Source organism: Eleutherodactylus coqui, chromosome 13, assembly GCF_035609145.1.
Source record: "Eleutherodactylus coqui strain aEleCoq1 chromosome 13, aEleCoq1.hap1, whole genome shotgun sequence".
NCBI classification, from domain to species: Eukaryota; Metazoa; Chordata; class Amphibia; order Anura; family Eleutherodactylidae; genus Eleutherodactylus; species Eleutherodactylus coqui.
The window spans coordinates 110,673,030-110,689,657 of NC_089849.1; the positions used below are offsets into that span (position 1 = coordinate 110,673,030).

At 44.4% G+C, this 16,628-nt stretch overlaps 1 protein-coding gene across 2 annotated transcripts in view; it reads left to right on the forward strand.

Moving 5' to 3' along the window:
• The window catches only part of MAP2K6 (mitogen-activated protein kinase kinase 6), a 100,246-nt gene extending 83,949 nt beyond the window's left edge, over nucleotides 1–16,297 (forward strand). For both annotated transcript variants that reach the window (XM_066586232.1, XM_066586233.1), the window contains 4 exons: nucleotides 4,498–4,575; nucleotides 6,893–7,032; nucleotides 11,585–11,630; nucleotides 14,249–16,297. In XM_066586232.1, coding sequence (XP_066442329.1) covers nucleotides 4,498–4,575; nucleotides 6,893–7,032; nucleotides 11,585–11,630; nucleotides 14,249–14,326 — 342 coding nt within the window. In that variant the 3' untranslated portion in view covers nucleotides 14,327–16,297. The remainder of the gene's footprint in view (nucleotides 1–4,497; nucleotides 4,576–6,892; nucleotides 7,033–11,584; nucleotides 11,631–14,248) is intronic.
• Nucleotides 16,298–16,628: the final 331 nt, after the last annotated feature.

The following is a 16,628-nucleotide window of genomic DNA, read 5'->3' on the forward strand; positions in this document are numbered from 1 at the left end:
TCATTCAAGACTAATGAGACCTACAGAGGCTGTTAGATGAGCATAGCTGTCTGAAAAGTGTCCTTTTTAAAGGGGGTTACAAAAAAGTCATGGTCAGTCTTACTGTATTAAATGAAGCACATCCGCCATGAGAGATAATAAAATAGACCTCTTCATGAAGACTTTGCACCCCTGGCCAACAAATTCCCAGATTATTACTTACCTGATGATATCTTCTAAGTTGGTGGTCCCAAGAGAGTCGGCTTGTCAACTTTGATCCTGACTATTTATTCCCTAGTCTGACTCTAACAGCCCCTCTTGATAATATCTGTAGGTTGTTATGTAGTCAGTTGTTGTTTCCTGTCAACCTTTTTTACTGGTTACCCCTGGGGGGGATTCTGCTGGCTATTCTGCCTTTTTGCTATTGTATAAAACCTTCAATAAGAAGTTTGAAATAAAAAATACAGACAAAAGGAGACGGATTCTGTATGATACTAAATTTGAGATTGCTGCAACCGTACAAAGACTTCTGCAGTATATAGTCCCTTCTGTCAATCTGGCTCCCCAGTTGTGCCTCATCAACAATTACGAAGTACCTCACCAGTGACCCCTGCCCTAAGGTACCTTTACACAAAGTGACTATTGCCCAAATTCTCGCTGGAAACGGTGAATTCAGGCGATAATCATCCGGTGTACAGGTGGACAAGAAATGGCTCGCCTGTCGGAGTCACTTGATTTTTAGCAGAACTAAAAACCATGCGACTGTCTGAAATATAGTATGTTAGGCTGAAAAAAGCCAAAGGCCCATCCAGTTCAGCCCCCCCACCTCCCTCATGTTGATCCAGAGGAAGGCAATAAAAAAAAAAAACAATGGGGTAGAAGGCAAGCTATCCCATTTTGGGGGGAAAAATTCCTTCCCATCTCCAGAATGTTAGTCAGAATAATCCCGAGATCAACAGCCCTGCAGGTTATTTAATGTCTATATCCTGTAATATGATAGCGCTCTAGGAAGACGTCTAGTCCCTCTTAAACTCCTCTATGGATTTTGCCATCACCACGTCCTTAGGCAGAGGACTCACTGCTCTTACATTAAGGCCGTCTGCACACGAGCGTTCCGGATTCCGCTAGCGGATTTTCACGCGCGTATGGTACCTAAATGTGCTTGCGGATAGGTGCGGATGCGTGAAAAATCACGCGCGGATGTGTTGCGGAAAAAAACGCGCAGAAAAACCAGCAGACACCCCTTATTGTAAACCCAACCCCTAGAGAACTGCCCATTCCTTGGAAAACAGCTTAAAAACCAACACCCAGACTCCGTTTTGTCCCTGTTGCTTGTGCGAGCACCGTTAAATTATTCTGGCAACATGCTTTCACCCGGTGAGCAGATGTCTTTGGCCGCCTGCACACGGGCGCAAATCCCGCGGCGGTTTTTCCCGCGGGATTTCTGCCACTGAAAGTTTGCATAGGAGTGCATTACAATACGCACTCCTATGCAGACGGCCGCGGTTTGGCCGCGCGACATTTCGCGCGGCAAACAAACCGCGGCATGTCCTATTTTTGTGCGGGGCTCGCACTCACCCGGCCGCCGGCTCCGGTCTGCGCATGCGCCGGCTGCGCGGCAGCCGGCACATGAAAGAGCCGGGGCCGCCAGGCGCGGGTGAGTACGCGCTCGTCTCTGCAGGCTCTCGGGTCGGGTCCCGCGGTGAGAATTCTCGCTGCCGGATCCGACCCGCTCGGCCTTTGTGGCCATGTAACTTTTTTCAGGCGCTTCTCCAGCGTGACTTTATTTCAGTCACTGCAAAAAAATTCACAAGAGGAATTCATTACTATAGATTTTGCATTCTTACATCCTGCATTGGCAAGAAATACTACCTATCTCCCTCTACAAATTTGCCTGTGAAGCTCTGTGCTGTGTGTTGGGACGCCTCCTACCATGCCTACTTCCTGTAGTCATAGCAACCAGTGACTCCATCTGCAGCTGCACTGCGGATGTACTGCGTGAAAAAACGCACCCATTCACTTGTATTGGAGGCTTCACGCGCAGAATCCGACCCAAATTAGAACAGGTCGCAGATTTTCTCACGCACGTGAAAAAACGCGATACAAATCCGTCCGTCTGGGGACAACTGCGGATCCTCATAGGAGTATATTGGCTGCGGTTTGGGGCAGATAATGTGCCTAAAATAACGCGCTGGAAATTCCGTTCGTGTGCAGGCACCCTTAAGAACCCCTTTCTATGTTGGTGATGAAACCTGCTTTCTTCTAGATGTAGCGGATGCCCTCTTGTTACCGTCCAGTCCTGGGTATAAACAGATCCTGGGAGAGATCCTTGTATTGTCCCCTCATGTATTCATACATTGTTATTTGATCGCCCCTTAGCCGTCTTTTTTCCAGGGTAAATAATCCCAACTTTGCCTCTCTGGGTTTCTCCTGCCCATGTGCATAACCTTACATTTATCAATATTGAACTTCATTTGCCATTTTTCTGCCCAAGCCCCCAGCTTATCTAGGTCCTTTAGTAGCCGCATATTGTCCTCCGTTGTCTTAATTATCTTGTAGAACTTCACCTCTGTGAAGTCGGCACCCCATCTTTCAAAAAAGTTAATTTTTTATAAGTTCTGGATGCACCCCAAAGAGTTCTAGAGTTCCCAATTAATTTTAAAAATAGTTCTAGCGAATTAGGCAAAAAAATCAACAAATGTATCTCTGCGGTGCTAACTTTCAAAAATGATATTACTAAATCAGCGAAAACTTTGTAAATATGGGTATTAGAGCTTTGAGCAATAAGAGTTTTTTTCAGAACTCTTATAAAATCGCGTGATTTCCAGAAAAATTATTTACACATAATAACTGAAATTTTTGGATCCGGCATCTAAAAATCAGCGAGAACTTTGTAAATATTGGTTCTAGAGTTTCCAGCATTAAGAGTTTTCCTCTGAACTCTTGAGGTGCTACCCAGAACTCTTATAAAATCGCGGGATTTGAACAACAAACAATATCGACTTTATATCAGATGTTGGTTGAGGAGGACACGCGCAATTGCGGGAAAGACATAGAAAGGAATTGGAAGCGAGAACTAGGTGGCGCCCCCAGAGGAGTCTTGGAAAAAAAAAATCATACATCCTGTCACATAAAATGTCGGTTTCTAGCAAGATGCAGGAGTTAAACTACAAAATACTAACAAGATGGTACCAGACCCCAGTGAAACTAGCCAGGATATTCCCCCAGTATCCGGATACCTGTTGGAGATGCCAATAGGAAAGAGGGTCATTTGTTCACCTCTGGTGGTCATGTCCTCTGATGCGCCCCCTCTGGCAGGAGATCAACACTCTTTACTCCACGGTATGCAGAACTCAGATCCACTTTACGCCAGAAATAGTATTACTGTCTATGTTCCCAGGATCAGTGGCACATTTGAAAAGCTCCCTACTCAGATTTTTTATACTGGCCATGCGACAGATAATCCCCAGAATATGGAAATCTATGACACCTCACCTCCCTCTAGAATAATGTGGTTGGAAGCTTTAGATCACCTGAAAGATATGGAAGAGCTCAGTGCCAGAGACGAACTAGGACATGAGAAATGTGCCTCTATCTGGATGATCTGGAACCAGTTTTGATTTTCTCCGGACCTAACCACATGGTTTCATTTCATTTCTTTCCTTTTCTCCTTCTCTCTCATCTTATTTCACTTCTATTCCCACTCCATGTTTGCTTGATATGATCAGTTTTTTAAGGCTGGGTTCTCACATGGGACGGACTTGCCGCAGAAATTCTGTGCAGAATTTCGCCGCGGCAAATCCGCATGCGGCCGCTAATCCCGGGATTAGCCAGCCATGTGGACGAGATTTCTCAGAAATCTTGTCCACATGGGACGGCAAATCCACTGCATCTAAGCCGGCAGAAGCCGCCGCTGTGGCGCGGATTTGCCGTCCCGTGTGGACGAGATTGTCCACATGGCTGGCTAATCCTGTGATTAGCGGCCGCATGCGGATTTGTGTAAATAATTTTTTTTTTTAAATCCTACGATTTTATAAGCGTTCTGGGTAGCACCTCAAGAGTTCTGAAGAAAACTCTCAATGCTCGAAGCTCTAGAACCAATATTTACAAAGTTCTCGCTGATTTTCAAATGCCGGATCAAAAAAATTTCAGTTATGTGTAAAAAAAATTTGGGGGAAATCCCGCGATTTTATTAGAGTTCTGGGTAGTACCTCAAGAGTTCTGAATAAGAGAGAACCCCCCCCCCCCCTTCAATGTTTGAGCGACTCCTGTTTACTGTGAATGGAGGCGGGCGGTCCGTCCGTAACAAGCCAGATAGGAAGTCAGGTGGCAAACTCTCTGGTAGCCTATTGACCGCCGTATCATCAACCAACTTTCTCAAAAGTAAATAACTATTTTGTTCAGTCCCTTTCTAGTTTTAGTGAACCGACAGAAGAGGGACTCCTTATGCTGATGATTTTCGTGGTCGATTTTCGTGGTCTTGTCTTATTGTGACCCTTTCTCTACCTTTTTATGTAGCCTGAAAGAATAAACCCGGAGCTGAATCAGAAAGGGTACAGTGTCAAATCTGACATTTGGAGCTTGGGAATTACTATGGTAAGTTTAGCTGAAACTAAGGGCCATGTTGTAGTCGGCAAACCTCAGTAGTGCAGCCTCGGGCTTCGGGTCTGTGTCTTCCACTTATCATAAATTAGCATATATGGTTTGAACTAATTTAATGTAACTCGTTAAAGCTGCTCACATCTGCATCGGCAATTGTTTTTCTGCTCCATTCGGGGAGCCATAAGGGGGATTCTCCTGGCCCGAATGAATCTGTCTTATGATGGAACTGAACAGCGCTGAACGCACCCCATTGACTATAATGGCGTCCGTTCGGCTTCCACTCAGCTGACCGGCATTTTACCAGAAGAATGAGCGCTGCATACAGGACGATTGCTTCCGGTATTTTGTGTCGGAACTTCCGACGGGAGGTTCCCATGCAGATGTGAAGGCAGCCTAACTCCTTTGTAATATGAATACATGCTTTTGTTTTGCTATCCCCAAGTCTTGGGGGTTAACTATTTGGAGGCACAGGCAGTCAGTTTGCCCTAAGAAATATTGCCCTTCTTCCCCTCTTAAAAAAAAAAACAACCCTGCTGACTATTGACTGTAACCTGCAGATCAGGAGTTTACCACCACAATCTGCTTAGGGATTCCCCACCGAATGGAAGTAGGAAGACTGCTGACTTTAGCCTCCTTGACCCTCCTGAGCCGCCAGGCATCACTGAGACTTGTTCAGGAGTAGTAAGGTTGGGAATTGCTGCGATAAATGTCCGGAACAGACTTGGTACATAATCGATTGAAAGGGACAAAGCATTTGCCTGACCACCTACTTGTAAAGGGAATCTGTTACCTTTAGCCCTATGAGCTAAGCTTATGGGATGAAAGTAGGGGATGTAAGTTCTTACTACGCATTCCCCCGCTGTCAGTCCTGGAAGCTGTTGCTCAATGCATTGAGTGGTGCTGCTATGTAGCCTGTCCATTGTAATTTTATAATCGGTGGACTACTTAGCACTCGGCTCAATGCACTGAGCGGTAGCTTCCAGCACTGACAGCGGGGGAATGACAGGAGAGGTAACTAGAACACAAACATTCCCGGACTCAGCGGGTCACGTACTTTTAGCCCATAAGCTTGGGTCATAAAAGTAGGTGGCAGAGTTTCTTTGTTAGTGCAACATGGCTCTGCTCATTTAGCATTGTGGCCCCTTCAATCTAAAAAAATTGTTGGAGGACATGCCATCCCCTTCTTTAATCCTACAGTGATGACATTTGCTAGCCATCACCTTAGAGCATCACATTAGTTATCATTCCCTGTTAGTTACTTTTATGCTATATTATGTTAGCCGGTTGCATTTTTGTTTTATAAAGAAATCTTGTCCTCCCATCCTTGGTGCTTGGGGATTTGGAATAAATAGGAAATGCCCTTCAGTGAGCATGAGGTGACAGACTTTCACCACACGGTGGCAGCAGAGTCCCACACTTGTGTATTTTCCTGCCTCCCCTTTTCAGTCTGTCTTTTCGTTATGATACTTTTACCTCTTGATTCTTTGTACAAATACGTCTTTTACAACAATATGGCAACGGCTGCAGTAAAATCCATACGTAAGGCTGAATGCACACAGAAGGAAATTCCGTGGAGAGATTTCAAGTGGAATTTCAGCCGTTGCGCCCTTTTCTATAGGATTGCATTGGTTTATATAACAAAATCGCGGCATATCCTATTTCAGTGCGAGGCGTCATCGCTGACGCGCCAGCTCTGCACTGCGCATGTGTGGCTGTGCGCCAGCCGGCACATCCACAGAGCGAAGACGCTGGACAGGTAAGCCGGAGGTCAATGCAGGGGCACAGGGTTGCATCCCGCTGCGAGAATCTCAGTCGGAATCAGACCCGGCCGTCTGCATTCACCCTAAGAGCGCTTTCATATCTGTGTTTGGGTCAGTTCTGGATTTTCGTCTGTCTGCTCCATTTTTGAGTTGTTTTTTTTCTCTCCCCCCCCCCCCCCCCCCCCCCCCAATTGATGTAAATAGGGGTTTCACAAAATCGCGAAGACTTCTGTTTGCTTCTTTTTTGTCAGGTTTTATTCTTTTTTTATGGAAAAGTAACGCAGCAGATTTGCACTTTTTACCTGTTGGAAAAAAAAAAAAAGGTAACCCAACAGAAGCCTTTCCCTTTGCTTTCCGATCTTCTGAACTCAATGGGGGGAAAAGCAAATTTTAGTTTTTTTTCCTGTTTTATTTCTGTTTCTCTCCTCCAGAAACGGAGCTGCCTGACCCTAACGCAGGTCTGCATCCACCCTAGTGGCAGCTGGTGGTATTCTGTTCCGTCATCACTTTTTTCCCTGACCCCTGCCCTATGATGTCATTATTTTCTTTAGATTGAGCTGGCCATTCTGCGGTTTCCTTATGACTCCTGGGGAACTCCTTTCCAGCAACTCAAACAAGTAGTGGAGGAGCCATCGCCACAGTTAACTGCGGACAAGTTTTCTGCAGATTTTGTTGACTTTACCTCAAAGTGGTGAGTAGAAGAAAAGAACAATTATTCTTATAATTAAAGACCCTTTTACACGCAAAGATAATCACTGAAACGACTGAACAAATTGACAAAATTTTTGCATAAAATTACACGTACAGATAATGGCGCTATTATCCTCATTAGCTAAAGTAAACTTTGTAGAAGGAGAACTAGTTGTTAGCTCAGGTGGGCTTGTGTTCATGTGAGGGATTATCTGGCTGGCAGGATTCCATTGTCTAAACATTGCAAACACAATGAGTACATTGTTTAGTTGTCAAGCCGCTCAAAATACCGAATGTTTTCCATTCAAATGGAGCAAATTTTGAACGGCTTGGCGACTATTTTTATCCCGGCTAAACGAATATTGCACAACTTCCCACGTTTACATGTAAAGATTATCGCTCACTTTCGGCCGTTTAAACAAATTTTCAGTGATGTTGCATGTAAAAGGGCCTTACGACTGCAGTGTAAATCCAAGATGTTAGGCTTTTATATTGTCTTTGTTGCTATATGTACTGAGAATCTGTTGCCACATTTTTGAATATAGGTTCCCCATACAATGCAAGCAGCTCTCCGGCATGTACTTTAAGGAAGAGTTGAAGACGTTCAAAGTGAAACATGCTTGTAGATTGGCCCTCTACTGGCCATGTGCAGCTTTGTATGCATTTACGTGATATCATTTGTCATTTGGCTGAAATAGATAGTGTTATCCGAGCAATTGGGGGCTTCAACTTGTCAGACACATTAAACTTTGTGAAATGTTTGGGGGCTGCATTGGTGGAAGATGTCCCACATGCTTCCCCAGGGGAAGAGGCATGGATGACTGAGGGGCAAGTGGTGCCATGATTACTGATGACCATTTAGAAGCTGCAGCAGTGATGTTGAACGCCCCTTCTCCCCTCTCATGTTGCTGTGCTAGTTCAGATGACAGCCTAACGTAACGATGCTGGCCAGTTTATCCCTAGAAAACCGAATGTATGAAAGTCTTCAGCCATTCATTTCTGTACTGATGGCAGAGAGCGGCTGCTGCAGACAGATTGCAGACCTCTTTAACCCCTTAATGCCACAGGACGTAAGTTGACATCCTAGCTTAGGGGACACTTAACGCAACTGAATCATAAGCTTACGTCCAGCGGATCATGAGCACTCACCACCCCCGCCCCCACCCCCCGTAGCAGGAGCTGGCTGTAACTAATAGCTGACCACCCGCTACAACTGTAGGGATCACTGAGAACATTGATCCCTGCTATTAACCTCTTACATGCCATGATCAATATACATTGCATCATGTAAAGGGTCCACAGAGGGAGTGCACTCTCTCTGTGATGTAATCGCGGAGGGACAATAGATTGTCTTGGCAACAGGGCGCCATACACTGGTGTGTCAGGCTGTTATGGCCTGTGATCACTTATTAGGAGCGATAATGCATTGCAGTACAGAAGTACTGCAATGCATTATCATAGCGATTGTAGCTTTTATGGTTCAAGCCATACAGGGACACAAAAAATATAAAATAAATAACTAAAAACCTTTTTTTTTGCATACTTTTCCCCATTTGTATAAAATAACAATTTTTAAAAATCCACATATTTGGTATCATCGTATCCATAACAACCTATACAATAAATTGAACACACGATTTGTCCTCTATAGCAAAAAATGTAAAAACTAACAAATGAAGGCATAATTTTGGGGAGGCGTACTTTTGTTCATTTTGCCTCTCAAAAAAAGGCAATAAAAGTGATCCAAAAATCTGTATGTATGCTAAAACGGTACCAATAAAATCTACAGCTTGTAACGCAAAAAAACAAGCCCTCACAGAGCTCCGTCCATTAAAAAATAAGTTAGAATGTCCCAAAAAGGGGTTTTATTGTGCAAACGTGGAAAAACATAAAAAAAAAAAGTTCTTGGTATCATTGTTACTGTACCAAACCGCAGGAAAAAAAATATCATTTATGCTGCTGGATTTAACCCTTTAAAAATTGGCTGGATCAATGTATTTTCTTTCTCCATCCTCCAAAAAAAGGATTATAAATTGAGATGAGCGAACCTACTCGGCCACGCCCCTTTTTCGCCCGAGCGCCGCGATTTTCGAGTACTTCCGTACTCGGGCGAAAAGATTCGGGGGGGGTGCCGTGAGTGAGTGGGGGATTGCAGCGGGGAGTGGGGGGGGGGGGGAGAGAGAGAGGGCTCCCCCCTGTTCCCCGCTGCTACCCCCTGCTCCGCCACGCCTCCCCCCGCCCCTCGGCGCCCCCCGAATCTTTTCACCCAAGTATGGAAGTACTCGAAAATAGCGGTGCTCGATCGAGTAATTACTCGAAACGAGTAGGTTCGGTCATCTCTAGTTATAAACAATACATTATATGTGCCCAAAAATGGTACCTATAAAAACTACAGTTCTCTACGCAAAAAACAAACTCTCTTACGGCCTTGTCAATGGAAAAATAAAGTTATGGCTTTTGAAAATAGCGTTGCGTCCTTATGGCCGAAATAGGCCATGTCCTTAAGGGGTTAATAGTGGACATGCTGAAGTGCGGTTGCAGTACTGTCTATTCATTGGGCACTACTAGGTGATCTGTAATCTAAATGTATTCTTAACACTGCATGCACGTACAAATTAATGCCGTAAACATGAGCAATGTATTTACCACTCGGCAGGAGCAGGAAGACTATCAGGAAGCTTCCCCTTAGATTGCAGGAATCCCTTAGGCCTTGCTTGTATTAATGGAAAAGCTCATGTTTTACTGGTTGTGCTTGATGCAACCTGTCTTGTTATTGTCTGTCTGGAAAGTTTCCCTAAGATCACTAGGCCGGAAGCAATCGCAGTAAACATCCGGACTTCGGATGGATAACTTCTGTTCTCGCAGTGAGAAGTGATGAGCCGGCGCTGGAGCGGATGCGACTCTGACCCCGCTTGATGCTGTGTCTTGTCTTGGGGTGTGGACACTTCAGGGAGAAATAGTCTACTTTTGCATTTGTTTTCAAACTCCTTTACAATCAGCCATTGACATGTTCATCCCTCCCGGCGTCTAACTTTCCAACGCAGTAAGACTAAGGCCGTGTTCACTGCGGGATTGACTCTGAATCCATGCCGATTCTGCATCAAATCCCCAGCGCGATCGGCACAAATAAGGCCCCATTAATGGGGATTTTACTATCCACAGACTTTAAACTCGTGTCACAGGAAAATAAAAAATGACATGTCGGGGTGCGTTCACGCGGGGGACAGTGAGTTGCGCTTGACATTCTTGAGCGCACCTCGCACAGCACAGGTCCAGGAGACCGCACATCTGGATGCGCTAGTCTCTTGCAAAACTCGCATGAAAATGGAACATGCTGCGACTTTCGTGTCTCCCAGCATGGCTGCGAGAGAAAAATCACCCATGTAAATGCACGAAAATACAACCCATTATTTGCAATGGGTGTGTCTCACAACACACAAAACTCGCACGATTTCGTCACCCGTGTGAATGCACCCTCGCTTCTGTGACTCCATGTGAGTAAATCCACACAGAGATTTCCCGATGTTGAACTGAGTTTAGTCCATGTGCAGATCCGGAGCGGTTACAAATGTAAATCTTCGTTAAATACACAGCTTTCTGACATCGTTTTCATTGGCATCCATCCGCATGAATGTAGCCTAAGAGTCTTATCCCAGTCTGTCTCTATATTCGGATTGGTGGGGATTGGCGGCCATCTTTGTAAGAGAAATTCTGGTGACCAGTTTAAAGAGAGATTCCCATGTTGTAAAGTGATAACCTAATACTAAGACATGTCATTAATTTATGATCAGCGATGTCCCCTCCACCTGCTGTAAACTGCAGCACGACTTCATTTAAAGGGAACCTGTTAAGTTCTAAACTAAGTTTACAGTCTCCCAGGACAAGGGCCGCTGAGTTCTTGGGTGCGCTCTTTATACTCGCCTCCCTCCCCATTCCCTCGCTGTCCACCTGAAAAGGTGCTTGCATCGGACGCATCTCTTCATTCCATGTACTCATGCATGCTGGCCTCAATATTTATGTATACACATGGAATGAAGAGATTATTCATTAAGTGGCAGTGGCCAGACACCTATGGGATGGGGAGGCAGATAAGTCCAAAAAGTATACCCCAGGCTTGGAAGCTTCTATCTTTTGAGCCCATAATCTTAGCTTATGGTGATCATGGGACCTCGCAGTGATAAGCTATCATTTTGAGATGTGAATACCCCTTTAAGGTTACCCAAAAAGTGGGAGGGGCTTCCCGTTCCATCTCCAGCCCCCGGATGGCACCTGGCCCAGGCCTATTCAGAGCTCCACATTGCACCAGTCTATACGGAGAGAGGACAGCTAGTAGGCCGGTGGGGCAGGGAGACCAAAGCCTTACATAAACTGGCTAAGGGGTTGTCCCAATAAATGTTTTTTTTTTAACAATGGGGTCAGAAGAGCCTGCCTAATTAAGGAAGATGTGTAGTGGAGGGAGCCCAGTGTCATGGCGGCCAAGGACCGTATCTACTATGTGTATGTGCTGCATGGAACTTTTCCTGATCTTTATAGAAACTTTGTTCTCTTCACAGCTTGAAGAAGAATTCCAAAGAGCGTCCAACTTACGCAGAGCTTATGGTGAGTATGCATGAGAACCGCTCCCATTCTTAAAGGGATTGTCCTGCAATGAAGTTCTCTAACAGATATCATCGTGCGGGGAACAAGTACGCGGGTGAGTGCAACCCTGGACTCGGCACCCCCTATTCTAAGAGCCCATAAGTTTAGTTTATGAGGCTCACAGGAGCTGACAGGTTCCCTTTTAAAGGGAGCCAGTCACCAAGTCCCTGCTGCTTGAACAATTGTCAGCATGTGCCCGATATAGATGTGCCCATTCGGCCCATGTATGTTTTATTGTGAAACACTGCTGCGTTAGAAGTTCGATGCCAAGATGGAATGGAGTTCCTAGTCAGAGGCGGGCCGCATCGGGCTCTCCTCACCCGTGTCATCAAGACTGATGGCTCCTCTCTCTGCTTGTGTATAGAGCGAGAGCTGTCAGTCAACAAGGGGGCGGGGGCGTGTGCCGCCCACCACTTTGACTCAAAGCTCCATTCAAGCGCAGCGTCAAACGTCTTGAGTATTATTTTGAACCCAGACCGGGCAGTGAGGTATTACAGGTGGAATAAAGAGCAGTAGTACCGCCTCGGAATGTGCGAATGACATGCGATCCTTATCAGGGGAGAGGAGCCGCCCGTATGAGCAGCTGATTACTAAGTGCCGGAGGGAACTGCTCCCCCACCCCACCAATCAGCTCTTTGTACGGGCTCCCCTGCTATGTACGCAGTCTCGGCCAGTAGCTGTGTGAGAAGGACAAGTGATTCTCCTCATACAGCTGCCAGCCAGTCCAAATTTCGTCATGTTCACTTTATTGGATGCACTGACTCCTCCGACCAACCACTTTGGGGAAGGGGGGCATGTCTTATGAAGCGAAAAATACAGTACTTCCATTTACCATAAAATACTTGTACTGTGCAATCTTTTCTTAGAACTTTTTTATCGTACAGTTCCTCTGTTATTTCTCCCAGAAATATATGAATAAATTGACATCTGGACATTACTATTCTCCTTGTCAATAGGACCAGCACTTTTGGACAGTGCAACTGAGATGGGGAATGGTAACGCCTACTTGTCAGTTTATTTGTACCTTTTCAGAAGGAATAACAGAGTAGCAACACAACCCAGAGTCCTAAGAAAACATACTCTTAACCCCTTAGTGACGGAGCTTTTTTGCTTTTTTCCATTTTAGTTTTTTCCTACTCCCTTTTAAAAAATCGTAGCTCCTTAATTTATCCATCGACGTCGCTGTATGTGGGCTTGTTTTTTGCGGGACGAGTTGTATTTTTCAATGGCACTATTTATTGTACCATATAATTTACTGAAAAACTTTTTAAAAATTCTTAGCGGAGAGAAATGGAAAAAAAACGACATTCCACCATCTTTCGGTGCGTCCTGTTTCTACAGCACACAAACTGCAACAAAAATGACCTGATATTTTTATTCTATGGGTCAGTACGATTGCTACGATACCAAACTTGTATAGTATTTTTTTGGCTGTAGTACTTATATTTTTTTTTTTTTAAGATATTTAATTTTTTCAATTATTTTCTGCGGTCATTTTGTGCGCGCAATACCTTTTTTATTTTTTCGTCGACGTAGTTGAGCAAGGGCTCATTTTTGGCTGGATGTCCCGAAGTTTCCGATAGTATCAATTTGGAATACATACGACTTTTTGATCGCTTTTTATTGCGTTTTTTCTGGGAGACAGGGTAACTAAAAAAGTGTATTTCTGGCGTTCCTTATTTTTTTTTTTTCAGACGACGTTCACCGTGCGGGAAAAATAATGCACTACTTTAATAGATCGGAGTTTTACGGACGCGGCGATATCAAATACATATTTTTATTTTATGATTTTGATTTTTTAATAATGGATATGGCAAAAGGGGGGTGATTTAAACTTTTATAACTTTTTTTTTTTTAACAATTAAAAAAACTTTATTGATTATTTTTTTTACATTACTTTGAAGTCCCCCTGGGGGACTTTAACATGCGATGCTTTGATCGCTCCTGCAGTATGACGTAATGCTATAGCATTACGTCATACTGCTTTTTTACAGGCAGTCTTTCAAGCCACCCTGTGTGGATGGCTTGATAGGCAGTCTGCTAAGGCAGCCCTGGGACCATTCGTTAGGCCCCCGGCTGCCATGACACCTGCACGGCTCCCCTGATCTCACCGCGGGGGGGCCGTGCGAGCCCCCCAAACAGCGTTCAGGGGATTTAAATGCCGCTGTCAGAATTGACAGCGGCATTTAAAGGGTCAATAGCCGCGAACGGCCGAGCGCAGCTATTGCCCGCGGGTGTCAGCTGTAATAAACAGCTGATGCCCGCGCTGTATGGAGGGAGATAGCGGCGCTACCTCCCTCCATACACGTCCTGCAATAGCAGGACGTAGTTTTACGATAGGGCTGTCACTAAGGGGTTAAAGGGATTATCCAGGCAGCGCCCCAAAGGGGTCAGCGCAGCGTCTTCCACTCTGATCCTCGTGTATCCCAGCAGGCGCTGCCTGCACGACCCCTTTTAATTAAAACAATCCTAACGGGAGAGCTTACAGGTGCAATTTAGATCATAGCCCATAACTTTTTTTTAAAATCATTTTCATGTGTTTTTGTTGTAAATGTTAAGTTTTACCTATCTTTCCTCAGCAACACCCGTTCTTTCTGCTGCATGCATCCAAGAACACGGACGTGGCATCCTTCGTCAAACTGGTTCTTGGAGAATAAACGGATGCAAGTGACCCCCCTCTCTCATCCTACGCATGGACTTCTCTTCCTACAGGACGTGGGGCGGCTGAATGTGGCTGCTTAAATAACCCATAGAAACGCATCATGGGACTGGGAAAACTGGACTCCATATTGGTTGTGTTGGCCTTTTAAATGCAAATGTTTAACTCCTGCGCTGCCACAGCCGTCTTTCTCTGTCAGCGCAGGAGTTTCACCGATGCGTCTTACAGGAATGGGATAACTTTTTTTTTTTTCCGTCACCCATTTGCTGCCGTATGGGTTCATAGCAATTTAGGTTTCCTATTCTAGACATTTTTGTTTTGGTTCTAGGTGCTACTAGATATTTTTCTGTGTAGGTTTTGTCACTTTTTTTTTTCTTTTTGGAAAACTATTTATGTTCTGTATTCTGATTTCGGTCTGTGTTTGAGAGGAAGCGTGTGTGATCTGGGTAAAGTACGGTGGCAAATATTTATAGGGCTTTGCTGGTGAAAGGGTGAACATTTTTATTTAATTTTTCCCCCCCCCCCATTTATTTTTTAAGCAATGATTTTGGAGTGGCTGTGTGAAAAATGTCATCCTCCTATATAATATATATGTTACTTTTTTATCTAATGTTTTTCATTTTAAAGCCAAGTAGTTAGATTGACAGAAGAATGATTTTATGCAGGCCGGACCGAGGAAAGACTCTGGTCTCGGTAAGGCCTGATTCCCACGAGCGTAAGCGCATTTTCACGGGTTTTTGCGCAATCGGCATATTTTACTGTACTTTTTACGCGTGCAAAAAAAATGCACCAATGCTCTCAGCCGTTGAAATGGCCAATGGTTTCATGAGTTCAAAGTGTTCTCTTTCCCCGTGTAGGAAAATAGAGGATGCTGCGTATTTTTTTCGTGCGACTGAATTGCGCATGCCAAATACGCACATTTGAATGAACTTGTTGGGTTGCATTTTTTTTGCATATTGCGAGTGCGAATACGCTCGTGTGAATCCGGCCGAAGGGCTGCATGCTATACAAATACACTAGGATGATGCAGTTGGAGGGGATCGTAACCCGGTTCATGGAGGACAGTTTGGGGACGTAATTTAAGGATACATTTTTGCATATATATTACTACTTCAGAGGGTATTCTGACCTGTGGAATTGAATTGAGGCAGGTGTATTTTTTGTATTGGCATGAGATTGGTACTAAATCCAAACCCTTTCTGTACAATGTACTCCTCAGGATGTATAGAAGTAGTCCATGTAGCGCTGACGGAGCCCTCGTGTGGACCGAGGGGCTTTGCAATGCATTGGGTCTCCCATAAAGCCACTGTTCCATTCATTTGAATGGTGTTTGTAGACTTCCGTGTACTCGATGTCCAAACCACCAGATTCAGATGGATGGGACTGATTTTCAGTTACAGAAACCTCTGCAATAAATCTGCCGTGAGTGAATTTACCCCAAGAGCTCCATTAATTTCAGCTTTTTTTGTTTTCACCTTTTTTTTTTTAATTCTGACCCCATAATAGCAAAATAGTATGTTACTTTTTTTTAAAAATTGAGTTACTTGTATTTCCCCATTAGCACAATTCGTCCTAATGCAATCAAATTTTTTTCTTAAATTTTCTACAGAAACACAATTTTTATGCCCCCACTCCCCCCCCCCCCCCCCAAAAAAAAAAACCTGCCGTTACCCGTTCCAGTTAACCTTTTCTTTAGTTGTTTTCCTATCGGAGCGCCATATAATGCATTGCGAGGGGTAACTGGGGTCATGGTATCCATGACAAATAGTAATGTTTTCTATTACTGAAGGGCTTGTTTAATAGGTCATAATCATTCTGGCCATGAAATGTTGTATGGATCTTAGAGTGGTGAATACTGCGGCTTGTGCCATGTCAGAGAAACCAATGTACACAACAGGAAATAATGACCTTTATTTCCAATCCAATGAAATGTCTTGCATATCAATTATATTTTTTAATGTCAAACCAAGACTGTGTGTGTTTTGTTTTTATTGTTTGTACGGAATTATTTGGTGATTGGGTAAAATTAATTCCATTTTTGTGCAGCACAAGTGCCATGATGAGAGCACTCTCTTTGTACGGAGCAGACTAAAGTGACCCTCTAGACCTGGACAAACAAAGATGGCCGCACCAGCTTCTGACGACTGTTGGTAGTCTAAGACACTACATGCTGATCTGACCGGCCATCACTGCTCGTGTGGGCAGCACGAGTCAATCATTAGACTAATGATGCGGTGCGGTCATCTTTGTCCAGGACTGCAGGGTCACTTTAATTACAAAGTGAGCTTTAATAGCACTGG